Genomic DNA, 8,671 nt, shown 5'->3' on the forward strand with positions numbered 1-8,671 from the left:
GTTGTTTGGCGGGTCCGGGCTGGGGATTCGAACCCGCCACCTTAGGTGTACGTGGCTGGTGCCTCAGCCGGTTGAGCTATAGGCGCCGAGCCCATACTTTTAACTTTTAAAATAAATTTCAAACCCACCAAAAAGTTGAAAGAAATGTTTGGTTACCACCCTTTACCAAGATTTATCAGTTAACATTTGTCATGGTTGTCTTCTCTTTTTTTTTTGAGACAGAGTCTCACTATGTCACCCTCAGTAGAAGGCTGTGGCATCAACCTCAAACTCTTGGGCTTAAGCAATTCTATTGCCTCAGTTTCCCAAGTGGCTGGGACTTCAGGCGCCCACCACAAACACCCAGCTATCTTTTGTTGTAGCTGTCGTTTAGCTGGCCCAGGCTGGGTTTGAACCCGCCATCCTCAGTGTATGTGGCTGGTGCCATAACCACTGTGCTAGGGTGCAGAGCCCCACAGTTGTCTTTCTAAATACATACTGATGTTGGTAAATCCTCTCTAAAACAGTGGTTCTCAACCTTCCTAACGCTGCGGCCCTTTAATACAGTTCCTGTGGGTTGCAACCCACAGGTTGAGAACCGCTGATCTAAAAGCTAGTCGCACACCTTGTGATTCTTTACTCCCAAATCACATTCGCATCTCCTAATAACATTCTGTGTAGTTAAATATCATATTTAAGAAAATTAACAATTCCCTAATCTTATATACAATTTATGCAAATTGAGTGTCCCAAATATGAAAATCCACACTCTGTAATGCTCCAAAATCTGAAATTCTTTGGTGCTGACATGGCACCCAAAGGAAGTGTTCATTGAAGCATCTCAGATTTGGGATTGTTTGGACCTGGGATGTTCAACCCATAAGTATAGTGCAGTGTTCCAAAATCCAAAAAAATCTGAAACACTTCTGGGTAAGGGACATTAACCTGTATTCTCTTTTCAAAATATTTTAGCATTTTAATTTAATTTTTGATCTGGGATCAAATAAAGGTTCATATGTTACATTTCTCATAAATCTCTTATTTTGCAACAGATCTGTATTTTGTTTTTCCTGACACTGAATTTCTTCAGCAGTCTGGCTAGTCCAGTAGTCTTAGATAGTGTCCTGCAGTTTGGATTTGTCATTTCCTCATGATTAGATGCATGAGGAATGAATATTAAACATTCTGGACAAGAGCCTGTGGGAATATGTACTTGCCATCACATCAGGAGGGTCATAGTGTTAGGTTGACCCACTATTGGTGATAATAAGCTTATTTGGTTAAGGTGGTGACTGCTAGATCTCTCCAAAGGTGTGTGTATATATATTATCCCCTTTGGAATCTAATTATTTGATTTTCCAAAATCATAATTAAATGTTCACATAAACGTTTTGGCATTCATTGATAGTCCTTGCCTTATTCATTGTTCCATGTTGTGTTGGGGATTCAAAACGGTAATGGGAATTCTTTCTCTCTCTTTTCTTTTTTTTTTTCTGAGACAGTCTGACTTTGTCACCCTTGGTTTTGAGTGTTATGGTGTCATAGCTCACAGCAACGTCAAACTTCTGGGCTCAATTGATTCTCTTGCCTCAGCTTCCTGAGTAGCTGGAATTACAGGTGCCCACCACAACCCCCAACTGTATTTTGTTAGAGACGGGGTCTCGCTTTTGCTCAGGCTGGTCTCAAACCCATGAGCTCAGACAATCCACCTGCCTTGGCCTCGCAGAGTGCTAGGATTAGAGGCGTGAGCCACTGCGCCCAGAGGGAGTCATTTTCTTGATGTTCAAATTGACCCCAAGTCTGGCCAGTAAAACCAGCTCTTGTGTCCTTTTGCTTTAGTCCTGTTTGAATTAGAGCATTTTCTTGCTTTCTAGTATAATAAGCCATCTCAGGTTCACATTTGGACTTTCTTTGCCCCAAACCTGAATCTGCTATTTCTTCAAGGAACCTCTAGTGTGGGGGAATAGAAACCAAGGTGCCCACTGCAGATGTTCCCATTGCAACTGCAGAGTTGCTGCTCCTAAGGCCTTTCAGTGTCCTAGATATATATAAATCATGAATTCAAAGAATCTTTGATTTTAAACGTTTTCTAGGTGATTCTGATCTATAGCTAAGGCCATGCGTAGTGAATCATCTTAGTCATCTTTACTATTGCTCTTGTATTTGAAAATACCATGAATTTTACATACACCCTTACCCAGAGGAAATGGATTTCAGAAGGAATGGGGTTCTGATCTTGGTTTTGCTACCAACTATGTAATGGAGCAAGCTAACTGACCCTTTTGTAGCCTGACTTTGAAACAGGTGAATAGGAGGATCCAGTGAGATCTGAAGGGTTAAACTATTTTGTAAACTGATGTACCGGGCACAAGTTTGGGAATGCACTTACCAAAGATAGATTTTAGTTCGCTATGGGACAATTTGCTGAAGCTTTCAGGAGGCAGCTGTACTTTAAGCAGGCTACCTTAAAGAAGCCAGCTGCAGCAGCTAGTAAAGCATCATCTTACTTCACGTGTAATAAACTCAGTATTACATGCCTGAGGAGGGAGGAGGACTGAGGAGGACTGTTTCCTGCCTTACAGATAGAGAGACTGGGACCCAAGAAGAGCTAAATAACTTTCCCGGGATTCGATTGCAAGCCAGTAGTCTAGTGTGAGATGGACTATTGCGCAGCTTTAGGTCTGTAACCTGCTGTGTGTTGGTGGGTTCATGAATTTTGACTTTGAGGATCTGAAGGGATTGAGCAGGAAGAGAACAAAAGACCCTTACATGCATTAGTAAAGACAAAAACCCAATTCAGTTCATTGAATTCTGTGCTCATAATCTGCCTCTGGAGGGACAAAGTGATGCTGACCGGACTAACATTTGGATTCTAGGGTGACCAGTGCTCCCACATCCCCTGCTGTGGCATCATATTGGTGTCTGTGTGGGCCCCTTCTGGGGGCTCACGCTCAGCCTGGGCTTTTCATGCCAGACAGGCCCAGGGCAGATTGCTTAGTACTGAGTAATAGGGCCTTCCCTCATCTTCATCTTTCCTCCCCCCGCCCAAAAAGCACAGTTGGTGTGGAGCCCTCCCCACCTTGCACTGAAATTCTCAAACACATGTCATCTGTAAAGAAAAGTTTGATCGATGGTTGTTGAATGTGTGACAGTGTTGTGGCTGGAAACTGACTAGTCATTCAAACATTTTTGGTTGCTGTGAGCAGAGAGTAGAGACAAGAGTTGGGGGTCACTAGTATTGCTGTAGAAAGCAGCCTTTTAGGACCATTGAGTCAGCACCTCAAATGTCTTTAAAAAAAAATTGGGGAACCGTGAAGCAGTACCATCACACAAGCATTGTTTACCACCACTGGGTTAAAGCCTGTTCAGCATAGTGACTGCTCGTGCTCTGCCTTAAAATTTCTTGGCCTAATTTCCCCCACCCCACGACTGAATGAAGCAATTTGGATTATATGTTGTAACTTAGAATTGACTGTGTGAAGTGTGAAAGTACTGGAGAAAAACCTCTGGAGTTACAGAACAGGAGAAGGAGGTATATTTAGCCTGAATGGATGGAAACACCCACAGCTGGTGCCAGCTGCCTCAACAGGTTGAAAAACCATCTTTATTTAAGAACTGCCTGCTACCAGAGTCAATAAATAACTAGCATTACAAGAAATACAAGACAGAAACAATAGGCCAGTGGGAGTGGTTCCATTTTAACAAACACTGGTCAAGTTAAGTCACTGGTCCAGTGAAGCCTGAGCACTTGCTGAGCTGTGAGCCTCTCTAAGCTGTGTAGGCCCTGGATGGGGTGGTGGGTAAGTTGGATAGGTCTTGGGGCCAAGGTAGGATGAACCCCATTGAAGGGCACTAATTTGCCAAAGGCTTGGGGCCCTGGGTGAAACTGACCCATTTTTATTTTCTCCAGTTTTCCTTTGTTACCCTGCCTTCCCAGAGCCTACGACCATATATACAAGTCCATGGGGGCATGCTTTAGTTACCAGGTGCCTGTTTCCATGGAACTCTTTGAAGGCCCTTAGAAAAATGGCCATCAAATCCCTTTCCCACTACTCCAGAAGCTTCTTTGGCAACCCCCTTCATGCCCAGGATGAAGCCCAGGTTAGGTCTGGCCCAGAGAGAGCACCACAGGCACGAGGATACTGCTCTCTGTCCAACACAGCCCAGTTGGCAGTCCCATTCTGAACCCAGGAAGAGAAGATTCCTCTGTAGTTGGGGAAGAGATTAAAGGGTTTAAACGTTTTTGGCCATCTTGGGCTCTTGCCCAGAGTCCAGGCTGGAGGCTCTTGGGACTACTAAGATGCCGCATACACTGGGAAGAGCAATGGGTCGTAGCCAGAATTCTGGTGAGCCTACCCCTTTATGAACTCCTTTAAGATGCAGGGACCTCAGCAGATGGGATCTCTAAGACTCCTGTGCCAAACACTTTCTGATTCTAAGAATCGCAGCCCCGAAGGACACTGGGAGCCTCTCCCACACCTCTGGCCACAGCTTCACCTATCTTAGACCCCACGTCAGCAGCTATCAAAATTCCTCCAAGGTCCTTAAAAAAGAAACCTTTTCCTTATTCTAGGATCACATTGCATTAAGTTTCTCTTATTTGTTGTTATCTAATCTCGCTCTCTCCTATTGTTACTTTATCAAAAGAGAAAGATAACCACCCTTCCTCCCTCCCCATGGCCTTGCTACTCGCTGGCACCATCTGTATCTTTGCTGCCCTGAATGAAAGTAGATAATCTGAACTTGCTGGCCCCTAAGACTCCATCTAGAGAGAGCTGCCCTCCCCTGAGGGTGGGGTATACATCTGGACTGATAAAGCAACAAGGACCAGTAGCCACAGCAAGGAGCAAAGGGCTCTGCAGGCTGAGCCCAAGTGTATGGAGAATGGAGGGCACTCATCTCCCTGGGGCCTGAAGAGGTGTTTGCAGGCTGTCTCTGCCCTTAGTCCTTTGGCTGCAAAGCTGTGGGACAGAGTACCCGGTGTAACTTCCTTGGGCTTGGTGTGTCAGAGAAGTGAGAATCCAGACCGAGTCTTGACCATAGAGGGAGCCATGCTCCCTGCCCCCACCAGCCCAATTAAGCAGAGAAAACAAAAGTCAGAGAACCTTGAGCAGGAGGACGTCTAGAAGATACCTAGACTTCTCTGAGTAAGCACATGTACCAGCCACCCAAGCAAGAGGCTGTTCCACTTTACACACTTGCATGTTCTCAAGTCACCTACCACCTAATAAACCTTGGCTAGTACTCTACCTGAAATCTCTAGACTGCAGGAACGTGTGTTTTCATATAGTTCCATGTTCCTCAGTCTGTCAGCACAGCAGTTAGGTTTTCCTGGTTAAAAACCCTTTCTGGGTCTGCCAACAGGTCTGCCTTCCTCCCCTTCTGAATGGACCTCCTGAGAATTAAGGTACTTAGTCCTGAGTAAGTATCTTGTCTCAAGCTAGCTTAGGGGCTATGGCATCCAATTTACCAGCTCATCTGCCCCAGCCCAACAGTTAGACACCTGTCCCCCACTGCAGCCCAAGGCGGTGGGGGAAAGAATCAGTTAAGCCTTGGAAGGAGGTTTGTTTCCTTCAGCATCTTCTTTCTGATAGAGAGCCAGGCAGGCCAAATCAAAGCCAACAGGGACCAGGAAGGACGCTAGACCAAGTTTGGGGACCCTGTTAGGGAAGAATGGTCACATGCCTGAGCCCCTAGCACCCTTGCATATGGGAGTTGGGAACAGGTGAGGAGGATTTGATCAGCCAGCTCCAGAGAAGCTGTCCTGGGGGTGGGTTGGGACATGGGTTTAGTGGTGACAGGGAGAAGGCAAATGAGCTTACATTTTTTAAAAATTGTAACGGGTAAACATCAACACAAACCTGCCCAGGAAAATGGAGCAGGACTTAAAAGTTTAAAAAACCATAACAAAATAGAATTCTAACTGTAAACTACAGAAAACAGGCTCAGGGAGCTTCTGGGGACAGTGCCCTTCAAGATGCCTGTCCCACTGCTCCCAGGGGAGGGCCACCTGTCAAAGCATGGGCTCTGGGGTTTTCTGGTCATACTGCCACTGTTACCTGGATTTGGGGCATCTGTTCTGGCTTTGGCTTCTTTTCTTGGAGTAAGGGTGAGGGGCACTGGGGTCTTCAAGCTAACACTGCATTTTGAGGTCACAGCAGAAGCTAGGCTCAGAAGGCAAAGAAGGACTGGATGTCTCCTGGAATCTGCCTGTCCCTTGGGCTGGGACCCAACCATGCCAATCCCCTTGAAGCAGAATTTTCACACCCCACTGGCCTTAACCACCTTCTTAGCCAGGCCTCTGGATAGACAAAGAGCCTTGAACAGGAAGGTGAGAGAGTCAAATTCTTGTCTTAGCCCCATCACTTATGCGCTGTTTGTGACCTTGGGAAGTCCCTAACCCTGTGGACTTTCAGTTCCTCATCTATAAAGTGAGGGGCTTGTAAAGTTGAGCTCAAAGGTCTCTGCTAACTCTTAACGTTCTGTGACTGGTAATATACCCAGAGCTCAAAATAGGATGTCCCATTTATTAACCCCATTTCCTTCTGGGGAAATGCAAAAGGGCAGTCCAAGGCATTTCTGGGGAGTGGTTCTTGCCATTCCTGGGAGCATACAGGGCCACGTTTATCCTCTGCCTTTCTCAGAAGCCTCCCAATTCCAGGACACAACAAATTAATGCTGTATTACTCTCCCAGGTGGATGAGTCAGTGCTGGGGGGTGGCCGCAGGTCTCAGGCAGAGCTGGTGAGAGAGGCGGGTACACAGTTGGCTGTCTCTAGCCCAAACCCTGGAGGGACTGTGCAAGATGGGTCTTGGTGGGGTGGTAGACCTCCCCGAGACAAGCCCTTTAGTCACCCAGCCACTGTAAGTGGCCATGGCACCCTGGGGGTGACAGGGTCGGGTTGGCAGTGTTGATGAGAGTAACATCACCTGGATTGTGACTGCTTCAGGCCAAGGCTGGTACCCCTTTCCACCAGGTGTCCTGGCCTCTCAACCCTTTTCAGCTCCTACCCCTAGCAGACTGGAATATCCTCCCCAAGAGTCAAAGGAGCTCAGGCTCAAGGCATTGGTTCTGAGCCACTTGGGCAGGCAGGGGCCCTTAGGAAGTCATTGAAGACAGGGTCCAGCAGTGTGGCTCCTCAAGAGGAGAAAGTAGGAAGAGTTCTTAGTTCCAAGGTTTGTCCCTTTTCTTAGACTGAAGGATGGTGAGGCTCGCTTTGTTCCACTTCCTCAGCCCCGTTCGTGTCTGGTGGTCCTGCTGAGCCTAGGCCCCTGCTCTCAAGTGGCAGAGTCCACATGTGGTCCCAGAGTGCCATCTCTGCTGAGTTGAAGATAGGTGTTTAAAACCCCTTCTTCCCCTAGGCCTGCTCCTTCCATCCAGGCACTGTAGAGGGTCCAGGCACAGGGTTTAGTACCATCGTGGAACATTACTGCCTAGTACCTCTTGATTTAATGAAAAAAATCTTCATATGGATTCTAACCCCTGGCAGAATATAAAATATCCTACCTCCTACAAAAAGAGCACTGTTTACAGTAGGTATTTAAAACCAATCATTCTTGGGCACAGTGGTGAGCCACCTTTCAGCAAGAAGGGGCCAGAGCCAGCTGGCTGTGTCTGTCGGAGTTGGTGTCCAGCTGTGGTGCAGAGGGTGGGTGCTGAGATCAGAGCTCCAGGGAGCCTATGAGGACCAGCATCACCGCGGAGTGGGTCAGAATGGTGCCAGGATGCAGCACTGGGTAGACTGCTGAGTTCTCCACCATCATGCTTGTGCCTGAAACCAGCAGGCAGAAATGAGGAGGCTGAGTCAGAGAACCTGGGACCAGCCCAGACCCACCCTTGTGACAGGATCTAGACCTTTCCTAAGAAGACTTACAGAGGGCTAGCTGCGGGCCTGGGAGAGTAGACAGCTAGAAGGTATTCTCAGCCCTCTTCCTACAGCATTTTGTAGGACCTTTGGGGGTGGATAGAAGGTGGGGAGGGGCCTGGATAATCCTAGGACTACTTTGCATTGGTTCCTGTCTGCCTTCCACTTTTCTTCTTGCAATCTAGGTTAGAGGACTTGAGTGGGAATGATCTCTTTACCAGGCATCTGGGTGAACCCTGATTCTCTGAGGGGATAAGGATGGCCAGGGACAGCACCTCCATTTCTCACGATGTGGACTTCTGCCGGGATCCCGTCCCCTCCAGGTCCTGTGGTCCGAATCTGTACCAGGGCATGGCCAATGTCTTCAGGGACCGGTATGTCTATCCAGTTCTTGCTGGTGAGGTGAAGTGTGGGAGTCGGGTGCAAGTCATTCTGGTATAGCATCTGTGGGAAGGAGGTTTCTTTCTAAGTGGAGTTTTCTTACACCGAGGCTGATCCTTCTGTCTTCCCCAGCTCTAGACCCTGGAAAGAGCGCCTATAGTTCTGAGTCCTTGCGGTCCAGCCCCCTCACCCCTCCTGTTGCCCAGTGACCAAGCTTGTTGGTGGAAGGAAAGCTTGCAAGCAGCTAAATATTTTTGCAGATTTCTTAGGCTAGAAGGACTCCTACATTCCACCCAGTCCATCACTGCTCCCGTAAAATCCACCTCTCCACAGTGGTACCATCTGCTTCTGTTTTGATAGTTTCTCATTATAAGTTACCCAAAGAATCATTTATGTACTTCATGCCACTCACGGTCACAAACCCTTTGCTTATATGTCACTCAGGTC

At 47.4% G+C, this 8,671-nt stretch overlaps 1 protein-coding gene across 1 annotated transcript in view; it reads right to left on the bottom strand.

Annotated features, from left to right (window-relative positions):
- Positions 1–7,640: 7,640 nt before the first annotated feature.
- Positions 7,641–8,671, bottom strand: part of CNTN2 (contactin 2) — a 21,479-nt gene continuing 20,448 nt past the window's right edge. The window contains exons 20-21 of the mRNA XM_003792330.1: positions 8,119–8,287; positions 7,641–7,750 (exon numbers count right to left, since the gene is read on the bottom strand). Coding sequence (XP_003792378.1) covers positions 7,641–7,750; positions 8,119–8,287 — 279 coding nt within the window. The remainder of the gene's footprint in view (positions 7,751–8,118; positions 8,288–8,671) is intronic.

The sequence above is a fragment of the Otolemur garnettii genome, unplaced genomic scaffold (genome assembly GCF_000181295.1).
Source record: "Otolemur garnettii isolate 467f Iridium unplaced genomic scaffold, OtoGar3 scaffold00055, whole genome shotgun sequence".
NCBI lineage: Eukaryota > Metazoa > Chordata > Mammalia > Primates > Galagidae > Otolemur > Otolemur garnettii.